Raw genomic sequence first — 18,436 nt, forward strand, 5'->3', positions numbered from 1 at the left:
AAATCTGGTGGGTTTATTTTTTTCTCTTATATATTAGGAACATCACAAAAGATCAATTCCAAGGGACACATGGAACCTCCTGCTGGACTTTGGAAACATGATTGCGGATGATATGTCTAACTACGATGAAGAAGGTACCGGAAGTTGTGCTTCAGATGATTGACCGAAATGTTCACACCTGAGAACGTTAACTTTTCCTGCTTCTAGAGTGGTGACCCTGTCACTGAGATGGGCGTGGTGATAATACTACCCTCTTCCTTATTATTTTCTGTAAATCATACAAAAGAAAAATGGAGCTTTATATTTAGTGTAAATCAAGAAGACAGTCCTCTAAGCCAAAGCATTTCAGAATTGGATGTGCAGAGTAAGAGACCCCCATGGTGGAGCCATGGAGTTAGGTGTTGGGAAACAACCACTCCCAGATTCTCAGTCCTGCATGATGCCTTAGGTTAGTTCCACACTGCGCTCTTTAGGCTGACTCGGAGATTCCAGCTCCTGTCTTCTTGCATAAATATATCTCTACATATGTGTCTCCCCCTGTGTTTAGGACGCTGTGTTGGAGGGCGTTTGGAGCCTGCTGTGTGCTGGGCACGCTGCCACCTTAGAGAGGGATGGTCTCTGGGTGGAAGGCCTCCCCTCTAGGCTCCCACCCGCTTTGCTTCCTCCCTGCCCTTTTTGGCGGGCAGTGATCTGTTCTGGGCACTGGCGCTGGGCCTTTAACGGGTGGTTTACGTGTCTGTCTGCCTGTTTTAGCTTCTGTTTCTCTTTGTGTCCTCCACGCTTTGCACCGTCCCTAGATCAGAGGCACCCAGTAAATGCTTGTCAGATGAAAGAAGGGATCATTGAATTTCATTGACAGAAGCGCAGCTTCCGGGATTGAGGCAGCAGTGCAGGAGCTCAGAGGGCACTCAGGGCTGCCGGGGGTGGGGAAGGAGCAATGGGGTGGTCCCACTTGGGAAGAGCCGCAGGAGGGAGCACCCCCTGCTGGCAAGAATGCCAATGACCTGAGGAACATGCCTCCTGCTCCGCGGGGGTCCATTTAGCTCCCTTCCTGAGCAGCTGGTGTGACTGGGGCACTCACCGAGCATGCGGGGCCACTGTGAGCCCACAGCCCCCTAGACACACCAGCACGCACACACTAGGGCTCCCGACCTGGCCGTGCTAGGGCGAAAGAACTGGGTAACTTGGGTTGGTTCATTCTGTGAAACACACATGGTGTGGACCTCAAATCATTTGGGTTCTTGAAATGTAAATGTTGGATTGACATGTGACACAGTGCTTTGGAGATAAAAATGGTGCTCTAACGGGTTTTCTGTTTGCTTGCTTTCCTTTAGGAGCTTGGCCGGTTCTTATAGATGATTTTGTAGAATATGCACGGCCAGTAGTCACAGGTGGAAAACACAGCCTTTTCTAGGCAGCAAGTTAAGCAGGAGTAAGATTATGAAATGATTTGTATCCTGCAAGGAGATTTTGGTCAGTTCCTGGGTGCATTGTCGCTGATTCCAGAAGTCATTCTTGACCAGCCATGAAACCAGAGGAGCCATCCCATTCTGCCGGAGGACAGCAGCGGCTGCTTTGTGGACACCGCAGGAAGTTCCTCGGGACACGGCTGCTTTGGGATGTTTGGAGATTTGTCATCATAGCTATTGTGTTAGGAAATTTCTGCATGATTTTTTAATATTTACAAAACACTAAGGTAGAGCCATAGCGTCGCCTGTGGGACCGCAGAGCATGCTGCATAGCTCGCGCCGCCAGGAGAACCAGCATCCAGCAGAGCGCTGCCAAATGACGTTGCAGTCGCACTGGAAACACAGCATGTGTCCTCTGCAGGATGCTGCGTTTTTATACAAGTCAAAGCTGTTCAGAATGTGCCCTAAAGGAGATGATCTTGTCGTAGAGTCTAATGTTTTTTAAAATTGGTGCCAGGAATTCAAGATTTATATTTTTTGAATTATCGAATATCTAGATTTACCAGCTCTATTTTTGTTTTCATTTTCTCTAGACATTCATCTGAAAATCATTTTATGGTTCTCAATCCCCATGTAGCTTTGCACAGCAACGGCACACGTGGCACGATTCCAGCAGTTTATCTCACACCATTTATACATCAGTGGGCCTCTCTTACTTAAATATTATTTGACCTGCCTAAGAAGCTTCATAAAGTATGTTTTTTAAAATATATTTTAATTACATTTAAAAAGACATTTTTCCATGAAAAACATTTCTTTTAAGAGTGATGAAATTATAGATTTTAAAATCAAGGCTGGGCACCATGGCTTACGCCTGTAATCCCAGCACTTTGGGAGGCCGAGGCAGGCGGATCACGAGGTCAGGAGATTGAGACCATCCTGGCTAACACGTGAAACCCTGTCTCTACTAAAAAATACAAAAAAATTAGCCGGGCATGGTGGCGGGCACCTGTAGTTCCAGCTACTTGGGAGGCTGAGGCAGGAGAATGGCGTGAAGCTGGGAGGCGGAGCTTGCAGTGAGCTGAGATCGCGCCACTGCACTCCAGCCTGGGCGACAGAGCAAGACTCTGTCTCAAAAAAAAAAAAAAAATGAAATAAAATAAAATTGGTGCCAGGAATTCAAGATTTATATTTTTTGAATTATCGAATATCTAGATTTACCAGCTCTATTTTTGTTTTCATTTTCTCTAGACATTCATCTGAAAATCATTTCATGGTTCTCAATCCCCATGTAGCTTTGCACAGCAATGGCACATGTGGCACGATTCCAGCAGAGTTTATCTCACACCGTTTGTACATCAGTGGGCCTCTCTTACTTAAATGTTATTTGACCTGCCTGAGAAGCTTCATAAAGTATGTTTTTTTAAAATATGTTTTAATTACATTTAAAAAGATATTTTTCCATGAAAAACATTTCTTTTATGAGTGATGAATTATAGATTTTAAAATCAAGGCTGGGCACGGTGGCTCACGCCTGTAATCCCAGGATTTTGGGAGGCCGAGGCAGGTGGATCACCTGAGGTCAGGAGTTTGAGACCAGCCTGGCCAACGTGGTGAAACCCTGTCTCTACTAAAAATACAAAAATTAGCCAGGTGTGGTGGCACATGCCTGTAATCCCAGCTACTCAGGAGGCTGAGGCAGGAGACTCGCTTGAACTCAGGAGACAGAGGTTACAGTGAGTCGAGATCGTTAACACTGCATTCCAGCCTGGACGACAGAGTGAGATTCTGTCTCAAAATAAATACATACAATAAAATCGAATGAGTTGGTTCTTTCCACCCTCCTGTGGTGCCCATAGTGCCCAGCATGCAGACCTCTGTGCCCCTGTGCACATTTGGAAGCTAAAATGTACATTGTTGTCCGAAAAAACCCAACCCCAAAACCTTCATCTGATTGGTGAGCTGAAGTCTGTCCTTGTGCCATGTTATCATCTGTTTCTCGTGTCCTCCTGGTCGAGGAGGACCCAGGAGTGCTGCCCAGGCGTGGAGGGCTGGTATCGAGTTGTGGACATCACTGTGGACCCTACCTCATATGCCGAGACTCTCATGTCACAAGCGTGCCTTGCTGCCCCCCTGCAGCACCGTGCAGGATGTGGACCAGCTGGAGCTGCTCCCCAGCAGAGAGGAGAGTCGCCGCAAACGACCTAGCTGTGGTGTGAGGGAGCATGGCCCAGACATGCAGCTGGGTTGGCTTCTGAGAACAGGACACCCTGGGCTTCAGGAACATCTGATGACTGAGGTTCGTGTGCTTGGCGGCTGCAGGACGAACTGTCGATGCTTCTCAGCAGAGATGGTCACAGAGGGCAGCAGGGACAGGACTGGAAGGGACCTGCAGCCTGCAGACCCCGCCTGGCCCCCGCTGGCTTCTGGCTGGTCCAGTGATGGGCAAGTCACAGACCTTCCCCAGGCTCTGCTTCCAGAACTCTAACGGGAAACCGGGCCTGTCTACCTTTAGAAGTCTTTGATTCTCAGAGAGCATTTGTCTAATACAACAAAAACTGGCTTTAATAAAAACCTCAAAAATGTGAGTGCATCTTCTAGGCTTCATGGATTCTTGACATGTAATTGTTTTGTTCAGAAAAGTTTATAGAATTCAGATAATTCTGTATAAATTATGGAGATCCACAGTACTTTTTTGTTTTTGAGATTTAAAGTTCTAAGGGATTGTCAATAGATATCAAAATATTAATCATTGGACAAAGGCTTTTCCAAAAATTGTGGGTTTTTTTCTTCTGTTGTATCCATTTGAGTCCTGCATGCTGTGAAATGCTGATAACAGAAGCATTAAATTGGTTTTTCTTGGGTGTGGTTTCCTTTCAATTCTCCTCGGCTACAGGGATGCCTGCCTACAGGTGTCTGCATCTGCGTCCTTGTCCCAGGATGAGAGAACAGCCCCCAGCTAGCAACCAGCGGGCAAGACCCTGCCCCCGTGTGTGGCCCGCCAGCCCTGGCCAGGTAACCAGGTCCTCAGGCAGCTTCTGTCGTTGCGTTCCCTCTCAGCGGTGCACTGTGTGCCTGATGTTGTGGTTCAAATGAGGAATTAGAGATCTCACAATCGGCAGGATTTACGGGGGTGTGTGGGGGCAGGGGGCACGTGTGCCAGCACACACTGCTGGAAGCCATCCTTTATCGGAGGCAAACGGCCAAGCACGGGGGTCTAAGGATCATGTGCAACCTGCCGATTCACGGTGCACCTGCCAGCGTTCCAGAATCAACATCGCCAGCTCCTCTCAGTGACATTGTACATGTCATTGTGTTATTTTAGCTTTAAGTTTATATCCATTTTAGACCTCAGGCTTCATGGGGCCAAGAATAAACTTTTTTCTGATACTTGTTGCTGTGTCTACAGTTTCAGGTACAAAGTAGGGGCTCTGTAAATATTTACTGGATAAACGAGCTAACCTTATCCCGTCCTGTTTGCTGAGAGAGCCAGATAGTGCTCTTGGCAAAGGTTTCCACCGCCTGAGAACTGAAGCGCTCAGCGAGTGGGCTGTGTAAATCCCCTCAACAGCACACGCTTCGGCCCCACAGTGCAGTTCTGCCTAAAACAGGTGGGAGTTTGAACGAAGGGCCACCCCTTCTGTCTGTCTTGTTTGGATAGGGAACCTGCGTGCATGCTGTTTTTTGTTTTGGAGTTGTTTGTTTGTTTCTGAGACAGAGTTTCGCTCTTGTTGCCCAGGCTGGAGAGCGATGGCGTGATCTCGGCCCACTGCAACCTCCGCCTCCTAGGTTCAAGTGATCCTCCTATCTCAGCCTCCCAAGTAGCTGGGATTACAGGTGCCCACCACCATGCCCGGCTAATTTTTGTATTTTTAGTAGAGACGGGTTTCATCATATTGGTCAGGCTGGTCTCAAAATCCTGACCTCAGGTAATCTGCCCGCCTCGGCCTCCCAAAGTGCTGGGATTACGGGCATGAGCCACCGTGCCTGGCCTGCATGCTGGTTTTGAAGGACCGTTTGTTTCTGAATCTCAGGATCATGCTAGCTGACTTGACTGTGCTGATGGCCGGCTCCACCAGCAGACAGTGGAGGGTGAGGTGAGCTCACTGCTTGAGAACCTCTGTTTTAACAAGTGCTGGTATAACGCCAGGCGGTTAAATGCTTCCTACTGTCTCGCTGTACACTGCAAGAGTTTTGTTTTTATCAGACGCATTTCTTCAGTCCAGGTGTAACTCTTTGCTTCCCCTGGGTCTGAGGGAAACCAGGCCCCGAGGAGGGAGACCGGAGAGACACAGCCCCGCTGGGTGCCCGGCCTCTGCAGAGAACTGTCCTGGGGTGGGGTCGGGAGATGGACTGTTTTCCTAATTTGTTTCAAACCAGGAACCCTGGCTGTATGCCTTCTGCCTCACCCCCCGTCTCCGTATTTTTTAATATTCTTTTCATGAGCTAGCAGGGATGATGTAAATACGCTGAGCTGACCGAGGGCCGGACGGAGGTTCCAGCGAAGCCTGCGGTTTGCTGACGACTTTCCTCTCAGCAGTCCAGTTACTTGAGAGCCGTTAAACACCGCATGCTGAGAAGACACCGTCATTTTTCACACAGGAGCTAGATAGACTTTGTTCCCTCTGCACTGTATTTTTAAAATTTTTTCTATCAAAAACATTTCATAATCGAAAAGTTTTCTAAAGGATAAAACCGCATGTCACAGATTAATCCCAACATTATGTGAAGGAAGCCAGACACCAAAGGCCACACATTGTATTTGAAATGTCCAGGAAAGGCAGGACTGTAGAGACAGCAGATGGGTTGTTGCCCGAGGGGTGAGGGCATGCCCCGCAGCGGGCCGCAGTGGCAAGCACGCCTGCACACCTGTGCTCCCGCATCACCCCGCACCACACACGGGGAAGTGTGCACACTCCTTCCAGGGACAGCGAGAGGAGCCCCTGCTCTGTCAACGCTCCGAAGGTGCTCCGGGTGCTGGCAGAAGCCAGCAGACTCCTTTGCTGAGGAGCTGGTGCCTGTCCAGACGCGGAAGAAAACTGACACCTCCCACGTGGGGGACAGAAGGGTCCTCTCATTGGTGCCACCTGCAGAGATAGACGAGGAGCGCCTGGCCGTCAGAGGACGCCCCTGACAGTGACACAATGACCACTATAAAAGTCAGGCGGGCTGAGGAGGAGACAAAGGCCAGGACGCTCGGCAGCTGTGGGGTAAGAGAAGCCGCCTCCTGCGATGGAGAAATTTAAGGCTGCGATGTTGCTGGGGAGCGTCGGCGATGCTCTTGGCTACAGAAATGTCTGCAAGGAGAACAGCACTGTAGGCATGAAGATCCAGGAGGAGCTGCAACGTTCCGGGGGCCTGGACCACCTCGTACTCTCGCCAGCAGAATGGCCCGTGAGTGACAACACCATCATGCACATCGCAACCGCCGAGGCCCTCACCACAGGTAGGCTGGCCCCACCGTGCTCCGGGGTGCGGGCTGGAGGGAGCTCCGGGGTGCGGGCTGAGGGAGCTCCGGGGTGCGGGCTGAGGGAGCTCCGGGGTGCGGGCTGGAGGGAGCTCCGGGGTGCGGGCTGGAGGGAGCTCCGGGGTGCGGGCTGAGGGAGCTCCGGGGTGCGGGCTGGAGGGAGCTCCGGGGTGCGGGCTGAGGGAACACTGTGGCTGCTGAGTTCTCCCAGTAAGCCTCCCAGAGCTTTGAAGGCAGTGCGGTCCTTCAGCCGATGCTGTTACCTGATGCCGCTGCTAAAAGTGGCAATTTAATTTGAGTGTCCCTCCAATTTGATATGCGGCAGATCGTGTTTCTCCTGTGGTTTCTCTGAGGGTGACAGTATTACTTTACTTTGCAGATTATTAAGATTCAATTTTTAAACGTGACTTTTCACTTGTATTTGTAAAGCGTTAACTAAGCCTAGCACCTTCTGTTTCTAATAGAGTGAAAGCCAGTTAAGCCTCTCTCGGCTGTGCTGGTGGGAGTAGGGTGAGGGCTCACTTCTCGCTGCAGAGATTAAGCCTTCTTCTTCTGAATTCATTACAAAGGGATGTAAAATAAGCCAGTTTGAAATGTGAACCTATTAATACTGTTTGGGGATTAGTTCTAAATTCCAATGAATTACGGTTAGAATACCATCTCCCAAAATGGTTCAGCTTGGGGAGTTGCCCATACACAAATGTGTTCTAAGAAAATGACGTAAACTTGATTGGACGAGATTGGAGACAAAGCTTCTTAAAATACCTCTAAGTAGCAAATTGATTTTAGGATCAAGCTTTTGCATGAATTTCAGGGAAACGGTAGGTGCACAGACATGCAGTCCAGCTTTCCTGCAAGGCATTTGCTCTTCAAAACCCCGTGGGTGCTGTTTATCATGGCAGAATTAAAATCTGAGGGCTGCGGCTAAGTCAATGAAATCTCACTTATGCGTTCACTCCACCATTCTGTTCGTCTGCCATGGACGCGCCCAGTTTAGTTCTGTGCTCACAGCTGAGGAATGCCATCCAGCCTGTAGCCGGTCCCTAAATAACGGGAGAGCTGAAGCGCCGGTGATAAGATAAGGCTCCTGGCTTGCTGGAGATGGGGTGGCGTCCGACTATTCACAGCCTTGGCGTCCAGGAGCTCCTGCTTCTGGTTTTCCAGGCGGCCTCTCATGTGCCCTTAGGAGCAGCAGCCCTACGCTTGTGCCCCGCAGCCCAGAACAGGTGCACCCCACACACAGACACCTGTGGGACAAAGCTCTGGCTTGTTTTCACCGTAGACGGCTGGAGCTCACTCTTGAGTCTGGCTTCCTCTGGGCGTCTGATGCCGTGTGTGCACTCACACCAGCTCTGCATGTCCCATTTCTGGTGGCACTTGGTGGGCGTTTTGTGAATGGCAGCGTCCATGGCTGTGGGTCTGGTCCTGCCAGGCCTTCAGGGAGGGCAGCAGCACAGGACACTCCAAAAGTGCACCAACGGAGATTGGCCCAACAGGACACGAAATTCACACAGTTAAAAGGGTTACAGACGTTTGGGGTGCTGTTTTTTGTTTGTTTTTTGAGACAGAGTCTTTCTCCATCGCCCAAGCTGGAGTGCAGTGGCCTGATCTCAGCTCACTGCAACCTCCACCTCCCGGGTTCAAGCGATTCTCCTGCCTTAGCCTCCTGAGTAGCTGGGGCTACAGGTGCCCACCACCATGCCCGGCTGATTTTTGTATTTTTAGTACAGACGGGGTTTCACCATGTTGCCCAGGCTGGTCTCGAACTCCTGACCTCAAGTGATCTACCCGCCTCAGCCTCCCAAAGTGCTGGGATGACAGGCATGAGCCACCGTGGGGCGCTATTCTTAAGGAGGAAGTAAGTTTGCTCTAAGCTCTCGCGGTCCTCAGCTATGGACTGGAAGGGAGGGTTCACTGTGCTGCTGCAGCGTCTAGTTTATGGGTCATGAGAAAATACGCATACGAGATCACCCCTGGAATTGCTTACCCCTCTAGAAACCAAAGCAAGCAGATTTTTTTCAACTCACTAAAAATCAGAGTTGAAATTTCACTTAAGTTTAGCTTTGTTCTTTAAATAACAAATTGTGGCCTATGGAAGGGGGTCTTTAAGTTGTGTTAACAATGGTGAGGGCTGGGCACAGTGGCTCACGTCTGCAATCCCAGCATTGTGGGAGACCACGGTGGGCAGATTGCCTGAGCCTAGGAGTTCTAGATCAGCCTAGGAAACTTAGCAAGACTCCATCTCTACAAAATGACAATGGTGAGTGCTGACTCCACGGCACGTCTGTACCAGGCATTGTTCCAGCTGCTTCATGCGTGTTATCCTCCACACATGCTCCTCACATCACCGCGGAGGCTGATTTTATCACAATCTTACAGGAGAAAGGACTGACATACAGAGAGGTTCAGGCACTTGCCCAGTGCCACACAGCCCAGTGAGTGGCAGAGCTTGGATGGGAACCACACAATCTGGCCTCCGTGCTTGTAAGCACCCTCCCTGACTGCTAAGATCACGGTGGCCTGCAGGTATCCTAACAATTGCAGTGTGCAGAGGCTCTTCAGCATGCTTTCCAAAGACAGGCAGACTTTTACAAATGGAACTACGTTTGGCATCTTTAAGTAAGCTGCACTGAAAAGTCCTTCACCCAGCGAGCCACGGGGCTGTGTGGTCTGGCAAACCCTGGCTCTGCTGCTAGAGTGAGCACAGATCTGAGGGTCGGGGCAGCCTGTGTGGCTCCCTCCTTCCGGGTGAGCCTCTCTGAACAGGGCTCCCTCCTTCCGGGTGAGCCTCTCTGAACAGGGCTCCCTCCTTCCGGGTGAGCCTCTCTGAACAGGGCTCCCTGCTTCCGGGTGAGCCTCTCTGAACAGGGCTCCCTGCTTCCGGGTGAGCCTCTCTGAACAGGGCTCCCTGCTTCCGGGTGAGCCTCTCTGAACAGGGCTCCCTGCTTCCGGGTGAGCCTCTGAACAGGGCACGAGAGCAGACTCTGAACCAGGAAGTAGCCGTGTCTAGTGCTCTACAAGACACGTAGGAGAGGTGGCATCCATGGCCCTGAGCGACAAGCCCATGTTGCCAGCGCATTATCACCGAGTCACTTGGCAAGCGTTTAGCAGGTGTGTGTGTGTGCCAGGCCTGGGGAGGGGCGGCCTTGCACAGAGAGCTCAGCCATCGCCCGGGTATGCAGCCGGCCATTCCCAGCTCCCCACCCCCACTCCCTGGGAAAACTGGGGAAGTGGCTTCCCTCCCAGGGCCTTCCTCCCTCACAAGGTCACAAAGGATTAAACAGAGCGACCAGCAAAGTGTGAGGAAGCACTTAGGCCAGTATGGGAAGTTGGTGCAGGCCCGTGTGGCCGAAGGCACATCTGACATGTCTCTGCCCTGAGGCTCACTCAGCCAACTTCAGGGCCCAGCAGGATGGCGGGAGGTGTCACCTGGCCACGGCCTCCAGGGCACAGGGCCAGCATCTTCTCAGCCTCTCCCGGGGCCCTGATAACTGAGAGTGGCACTTTGGCTCATGTCAGAAAACGTTTGGAAACAGTTGACATTTTGCTACAAGCTCACTGGATGTTAGTATTTTGCCTTTTCTTTATTGAGACATGAGTTGGGAGACTCAGGCACCATTTTTGTTTGTTTGTTTGTTTGTTTGTTTGTTTGAGACATAGTCTCACTCTTTTGCCCGGGCTGGAGAGCAGTGGCGCGATCTCGGCTCACTACAACCTCCACCTTCCGAGTTCAAGCAATTCTCCCACCTCAGCCTCCTGAGTGGCTGGGCTAACTTTTTGTATTTTTAGTGGAGACGGGGGTTTCACTATGTTGGCCAGGCTGGTCTCGAACTCCTGACCTTGTGATCTGCCCGTCCTGGCCTCCCAAAGTGCTGGGATTACAGGTGTGAGCCACTGCGCCTGGCCCCTCAGGCAGCTTTAGAAACTGATTTGTCTTTCAGGAGACCAGACAGGGAAGACGGGAGACAGGAGTTGAGTGTCCCAAAGGAAAGAGACCCAGGGAGAAGCCCAAGGGTAGCAGCTTCGAAAATCTGTTTCTTGCTTAAATTCTAACCTGAAACGACAATGCTATTTGTGCCATTTTGTTTTATGGCTTCTTTTTGCTTAGAAAAAGCTAAATTTCAGTTAAATACAGACATTTCATGTCTAATTCCAGAATAAAATGAATCCTTTTAGGGGACTCAGGAAGGGCTAGGCTTGTTAACCCAGGACTGAGTTGAGAAAGGCTGTTTGTGGACCTGCTGTGCCGGTGACTGTGAGTGGCACATGCTGGGTTTAGACACAGCCTGAACAAAGCCACACAGCTCTACCCCCACCCAGGGGTTTCGGGTGCAAGTGAAGGTGACCTTAATTCCTGCAGGAATGCAGCCCTCACACCTCTCCCATGAGACTGCAGGACTCGTGTCTCCCAAACCATGGTCTTGCCACATTCTCTCTCCTCCCTGACTCAGAACTGGGGTGATGAACATGGCGTCATGTGAAACAATACTGGGCATGCACACAACACGATGTGTGCAGACGTGTGTAGACAGCATGCACACAACACCATGTGTGCAGACAACATGCGTGTAGGCACCATACACAACCTGCATGTAGACATCATGCACACATAACACCATGTGTGTAGGCAACACCATACATACAACACCATGTGTGTAGGCAACGCCATACATACAACACCATGTGTGTAGGCAACGCCATACATACAACACCATGTGTGCAGACAACATGCGTGTAGGCACCATACACAACCTGCATGTAGACATCATGCACACATAACACCATGTGTGTAGGCAACACCATACATACAACACCATGTGTGTAGGCAACGCCATACATACAACACCATGTGTGTAGGCAACGCCATACATACAACACCATGTGTGTAGGCAACGCCATACATACAACACCATGTGTGTAGGCAACGCCATACATACAACACCATGCATATAGACAAAGCCATGCCTGTATGACAACACGGTGCATGTATGTGTTTACACAGCGCAATGCTATGCATTTATGACAACGTCATACATGCAGGACAGACAATACCATGTGTGTAGACAACACTGTGCACATACAACACTGTGCATGTAGACACCAGGCGTGTTGGCAACACTGTGCATGTGGATAACACCGTGCCCATATGACAACACTGTGCGTGTAGACAACACCGTGAGTGTAGACAACGCTGTGAGTGTAGACAACGCCGTGCGTGTAGACAACACCGTGAGTGTAGACAACGCTGTGAGTGTAGACAACACCGTGCATGTAGACAACACCGTGCACAGGCCAGCCGGCCACGCCTCCCAGGACTGCCGCTCTCTTCAGAGGCCTCTGCTGGGCCAGGTCAGGGAACTGGTATTAGGAGGACACAACATGCCGTCCTTGTCCTGAGCACTTCTCCAGGGGTTTGCAGCGACGGGAGCCCTCTCTCTCTGGGGGGTTCACAGCCAAGGGGCCCTGCTTGCTTTCTCTGGGGGGTTTGCAGCTGCGGGCCCTGCGTGCTCTCTGGGGGGGTGGGAGGGAGGTTTGTAGCTGTGGGGCCCTGTGCACTCTCTCTGTGGTGGGAAGTGAGGAGATTTGCAGCCGCCGGGCCCTGCACGCTCTCTCTGTGGGGTTTTCAGCCGCTGGGCCCCAAGCACTCTCTCCGGGGGGTGTGCAGCCTCAGGATCCTGTGCGCTCTCTCCAGGGGTTTTCAGCCATGGTCCCTACACATGTGTGCTCTCTCCAGTGGTTTGCAGCCACAGGGGCCCTGCATGCTCTCTCCGGGGGTTTGCAGCTGCAGAGATTTCATGTCCTGGAGGAGGGAGTGACTTTGCCAAGTGCCCTTCCTAATCTCACCAACCCATCCATGCTAGGACATCGGGCTCTGATGCGGCTGAAGAAGGCCCCAGCCACCAGCAGGAAGGTCTTTTGCTTCCAAGTGCCATTTCTGCCCCATGGAGGGTGGGCCAAGCCTCCATCTTCGCCTCCCTCTCCCCATTCATTCCCACCCTTCCTCTCCCCAAAGGTGGGGGACTCATCACCAAGGAAAAGGGAGCAGTGGCGTCTCCCGGGGCTGACCCGCAAGCCCAGAGTGCAGTTTTAGTACAGAATGAAAACAAGTTGCTGGGTGTTAAAGTAGCCATCAGGAGGGGCCCCCTCGCCGGCCTCACCTGGTGGGCATCCACCTGCCACAGCCTGTCCTAGCATGGCCAGGCACCCGGGCTCTGATTTTAGAGGCTGTGTGGGCTCCATCCACACACTGCGGGTTACTTAATCACAGAAATGCTCGGGCTTTGCAGGCAAACACCTTTGCCAGCTCTGGCTTTGGGCAAGACACATAACCTCACTGAGCCTTATCAGAGAAAATGGCAAATAAGAACTAGCCTTTGCTGTGGGAGGACGTCTGGGCCTCCCGGGTGCTGGGCATAGGGCGGGTGTCTGCTGTGTCCGGCTCCTTCGCCCTTGTGCTCCAGGGTCTTTCAGGGCCTCGAGCCCACCCTTGTTTCCAGAACACTGACGTGGGGCTGGGGAGCTGCTTGGTGGCAGCTGTCCCTGTAGCACCTGGGTTTCCGGCAAGAGAAGAAGGAGCCGGAGCTGGGCACATCAGCCTCCACCGTCTGCATCACAAGCCCATGGAGTAGGCTGGTTTCGGTTCTGTTTGTGGCCACATAGATAGAACCATTAGAAAAGGAGCATGGTGGGGCTGGGCGTGGTGGCTCATGACTGTAATCTCAGCACTTTGGGAGGCTGAGGCGGGCGGATCACGAGGTCAGGAAATGGAGACCATACTGGCTAACATGGTGAAACCCCGTTTCTACTAAAAATACAAAAAAAAATTAGCCGGGCGTGGTGGCGGGCTCCTGTAGTCCCAGTTACTCAGGAGGCTGAGGCAGGAGAATGGCCTGAACCCGGGAGGTGGAGCTTGCAGTGTCTGCCCTCCCTTTCTTCCCCAGACTACTGGTGCCCGACCCCACGGGAGGGAGGCCACAGCTCACACCACAGCTGGCTCTGACGTCTGCCCTCCCTTTCTTCCGCAGACTACTGGTGCCTGGATGATCTGTATCGGGAGATGGTGAGGTGCTATGTGGAAATTGTTGAGAAGCTTCCAGAACGCCGGCCAGACCCAGCTACCATTGAAGGCTGTGCTCAGCTGAAGCCCAATAACTACCTCCTCGCCTGGCACACGCCATTCAACGAAAAAGGTCAGGGAAATCCTCTCCTCTCCCCCTAAAGCCACCCTGCTGGGGGCCCTGCGGTCCTAACCATCTGTCTTCCACTAACCCCAGCATCTCCAGGTGGCTTCAGTGAGGCCGGATCTACCTAGAGTGCCTTTGTCGGCCGGGAGCCCCTCCCGGTCAGCCCAGCCAGCGTGGGCGTCTGTTTAAGGAATACGGGCGGGGGCCCCTCCTTTGTCAGCTCTATATATTATAAATATTTTCTCCCATTGCATGCCTTGCCTTTTTGTTTTCTTAATGGTATCTATTGAAAAGCATGCTTTAAATTTTTTTTTTTTTTTGAGATGGAGTCTTGCTCTGTCATCTAGGCTGGAGTGCAGTGGCGTGATCTCGGCTCACTGCAACCTCCACCTCCTGGGTTCAGGATATTCTCCTGTCTCAGCCTCCCGAGTAGCTGGGATTACAGATGCCCACCACCATGCCCTGCTAATTTTGTATTTTAGTAAGGATGGGGTTTCACCATGTTGCTCAGGCTGGTCTGGAACTCCTGACCTTAGGTGATCTACCTGCCTTGGCCTCCCAAAGTGGTGGGATTACAGGCGTGAGCCAACATGCCCAGCGAAGCTTTAAATTTTTTTTTAATCATTTATTTTTATTTTTTTGTAGACAGGGTCTCACTCCATCACCCAGGCTGCAGAGCAGTGGCGCAGTCATGGCTCACTGCAGCCTTGACCTCCCAGACTCAAGCAATCCTCCCACCTTAGCCTCCTGAGTGGCTGGGATCACAGGTGCATTCCACTACACCCAGTTAATGTTTTGGTTGTTTTTTTTGTTTGTTTTTTTGTTTTTTTTTTGTAGAGAAGGGATTTCACCATGTTGCCCAGGCTGGTCTTGAACTCCTGAGCTCAAGCGATCTGCCCACCTCAGTCTCCAAGTGCTGAGATTACAGGCAGGAGCCACCACACCCAGCCAAGACTTAAATCCTAAAAGCAAAACCCAGAAAGATCAAACTATTTTCAAGTAAATTTAACTGTATCCCAAGACAAAGGTCAAGAATAGTTATAGGAATATAAAAATATCCAGGACTCAATAGCATATGAGGCATGCAAAGAATCAGGAGAATCCAGTTCCTCACAAGGAAAATCAATAAATCCAAACTGACAAGGCCTGACACAGGTGTCAGAATTCTCAGACAAGGACAGAAAATGCCAGATACTCCATGTGTTCCAAAAGTTAAGTAGAGACATGAAAGACATTTTTGAAAAGATCCAAATCACATTTCTAGAAATAAAAACTATAATGTCTCAGTTTTAAAATACATTGGCTGAGACTAACAGCAGGTTAGACATTTCCAAGAAAAGGTTAACGAACTTGCAGGCAAAGCAGCAGAAACTATCCAAAGTGAGACATACAAAGAGAAAGAATCCAAGGATGAAGGGAGCACCAGCAACCCGCAGACGGCCTGATGCATGTGTCTGTGTCCTCAGCACAGAGAACAAAAGCAACACAAATACTTGGAGAAATAATCGTCAAAATTGTTCCAAATTTAACGAAAACTATAAACTCACAGATACAAGAAAATCAATTCCAAGCACAAGAAACATGAAGAAAACGACACCAAGGCACACAGTAGTTAGATTGCTCTAAAATAATACTAAAGAAAAATCTTGAAGGCCGGAGAAGAAAGACACACATCACACACAGAGAAGCAACAGTAGCAATGACAGCAGGTGCCTTGTCAGAGCGATGCGAGTTAGAAGACGGTAGAGCCACATCATTAAGCTACTGAAAAAAAAAACACTTCAACCTAGCATTCTTTTTGGGGGTGGTGCAGGGCCTTGCTCTGTCACCCAGGCTGGAGCGCAGTGGCACAATCATGGCTCACTGCAGCCTCAGCCTCCTGGGCTCAAGCAATCCACCTGCCTCAGCCTCCCACATAGATGGGACAACAGATGTGTGCCAACACACTTGCCTATTTTTCTTATTTTTTTGTAGAGAGAGGATCTCGCTTTGTTGCCCTGACTGGTCTTGAACTCCTGGGCCTCAACAATCCTTCTGCCTTAGCCTCCCAAAATGCTGAGATTACAGGTGTGAGCCACCATGCCTGGCCTGTTAGAAATCTATACCTGAAAAAAATATCTTTCAGAAATGAAGGCAAAATAGCCTTTCTCAGACAAACAAAAGCTGAAAGAATTCATCACGCACAGAGTCACGCAGCAAGAAATGCTAATGGAAGTCATTCAGACAAAAGGAAAACCGCAATGGATGCAAACAGAGACCCGCGCGGCGGGACACAGCGTGATAGAGACATGGACCTGCGTGGTGGGACACAGCGGGATAGAGACACGGACCTGCGTGGTGGGACACAGCGTGATAGAGACACGGACCCGCGCGGTGGAATAAAGCGTGATAGAGACACAGACTCACGCTCAGGGTGGGGACAGAGCATGATAGAGACACGGACCCACGCGATGGGACACAGCGTGATAGAGACACGGACCGCGGGGCAGGACACAGCCTGATAGAGACGCGGACCCACGCAGCGGGATAGAGTGTTACAGAAATGGTAACTGTATGGGGAAATGTGTAAGTTTTTAAAACATGTTATTTAAATATCTTTAAAAGATACTTGACTTAAAAATAATAGTGAGCGGTATGGTTATAAAATATAAGTAGAATGTACAACAACAATAGCACGAAGGCTGGCAGGGGAGAGATGGAAGCGGGTGACGGTGAGGCTCCCACACGTGTATGCCGTGGCGTCATCCCACAGCCTATAACAAGCCACAGACGGACACCATGAACCCAAAAGCCACCGCTGAAATCACAGAAGAGTTAGCGATAGTAAGCTAGCAAAAGAGATAAAACTGAATCCTTTCAGAAACATTCAACCCAAAAAAGGCAGAAAAGGGGGAAGGAGGGACAAATACTAGACAGTACAAGTAGAAAACAAAGAAGATAATAATACTGACGTCAAATGCAAATGGTATGAAGACCCCCAATAACAGTCAGAAGTTGTCACATTAGATAAAGAAGCAGGTCCTAGCCCCCAACTATGTGCTGCTTATAAGAAATAACTTTTAAATTTTGAGATGGAGTCTTGCTCTGTCGCCCAGGCTGGAGTGCAGTGGTGCAATTTTGGCTCACTGCAACCTCCACCTCCCGAGTTCAGCTGAGTCTCCTGCCTCCATCTCCCAAGTAGCTGGGACTATAGGCGCCCACGACCACACCTGGCTAATTTTTGTTTTTTAGTAGTGACAAGGTTTTGCCATGTTGGCCAGGCTGGTCTCAAACTCCTGGCCTCAAGTGATCTGCCCATCTTGGCCTCCCAAAATGCTGGGATTACAGGCATGAGCCACTGTGTCCAGCCAAGGAATACACTAAAAACAAACAAACAAACAAAAAACCTCCTGTTGCACTTCAGTAACACTTTAAATATAAAGACGTAAATAGACTAAAGGTTCTAAAAAAGATGGAAAAATAGACCAGGTGCAGTGGCTCACACCTGTGATCCCAGCACTTTAGGAGGCCGAGGCGGGCAGATCACTTGAGGTCAGGAGTTTGAGACCAGCCTGGCCAACATAGTGAAAGCCTGTCTCTACTAAAAATACAAAACTTAGCTGGGCGTGGTGGTGTGCCCCTGTAATCCCAGCTACTTGGGAGGCTGAGGCAGGAGAATTGCCTGAACCCAGGAGGCGGAGGTTGCAGTGAGCTGAGATCGTGCCACTGAACTCCAGCCTAGGCCACAGAGTGAGACTCCATCTCAGAAAAAACAAAAGATGGAAAAATATACCACACTAACACTAATCAAAAGAAAGCTGGAGTTACTACATTAGTAACACATACAGTAAATTTTGGAGCAAAGAATATTCCCAAGAATAAAGAAGGTAATTTCATCCTAGTAAATGCATCAGTTCATCAGGGGGACATAACAAACCTAGATGTCTCTGTACCTAATAACAGATCTTCAGAATATATGAAGCAAAAACTGACAATGCTGCAAAGAGAACTAGAGAAACCCACAGTTATAGGCAGTGATTTCAACATGAAGGTCTCCAACCATTGGCTTCCATTTTCATGTTTCAAAACCAGAAAACTCATAGCAAACTAAATCAAAAGAAAGCAGAAGAAAGAAATTAGTGAAGATCAGCATGAAAATCAATGATTGAAAACAGAAAAAGAGTAGAGCAAATTAATAAAACCAAAAGCTGGTTCTTTCAGGAGATCAAAACGATTGATAATCCTCTAGCTAGACTGATGTGGAAGAAAGAGAAAGACAAATAGTATGAACAATGAGAGGAATAAAATCACCAGAGTCTGTGGAAATTAAGAGGAAAATAAGGGAATATTATTCACAATTTTATGCCAATACATTTAACAACTTAGATTAAAAGGAC

At 50.0% G+C, this 18,436-nt stretch overlaps 2 protein-coding genes across 6 annotated transcripts in view; both read left to right on the forward strand.

The window, feature by feature from the left end:
- The window catches only part of DCUN1D2 (defective in cullin neddylation 1 domain containing 2), a 38,180-nt gene extending 33,907 nt beyond the window's left edge, over positions 1 to 4,273 (forward strand). For all 4 annotated transcript variants that reach the window (XM_063618590.1, XM_063618589.1, XM_055245115.2 and 1 more), the window contains exons 6-7: positions 38 to 134; positions 1,335 to 4,273. In XM_063618590.1, the coding sequence (XP_063474660.1) occupies positions 38 to 134; positions 1,335 to 1,414 (177 nt within the window). In that variant the 3' untranslated portion in view covers positions 1,415 to 4,273. The remainder of the gene's footprint in view (positions 1 to 37; positions 135 to 1,334) is intronic.
- A 1,717-nt stretch (positions 4,274 to 5,990) lies between these two features.
- ADPRHL1 (ADP-ribosylhydrolase like 1) overlaps positions 5,991 to 18,436 on the forward strand; it is a 51,899-nt gene continuing 39,453 nt past the window's right edge. The window contains exons 1-2 of one of the 2 annotated variants that reach the window (XM_063618531.1): positions 5,991 to 6,855; positions 13,902 to 14,066. In XM_063618531.1, the coding sequence (XP_063474601.1) occupies positions 6,642 to 6,855; positions 13,902 to 14,066 (379 nt within the window). In that variant the 5' untranslated portion in view covers positions 5,991 to 6,641. Of the gene's footprint in view, positions 6,856 to 9,842; positions 9,988 to 13,901; positions 14,067 to 18,436 lie in introns of those variants that run through there. The other variant, XM_063618532.1, reaches the window with a different exon arrangement.

This window comes from Symphalangus syndactylus, chromosome 15 (genome assembly GCF_028878055.3).
Source record: "Symphalangus syndactylus isolate Jambi chromosome 15, NHGRI_mSymSyn1-v2.1_pri, whole genome shotgun sequence".
Taxonomy (NCBI): Eukaryota; Metazoa; Chordata; class Mammalia; order Primates; family Hylobatidae; genus Symphalangus; species Symphalangus syndactylus.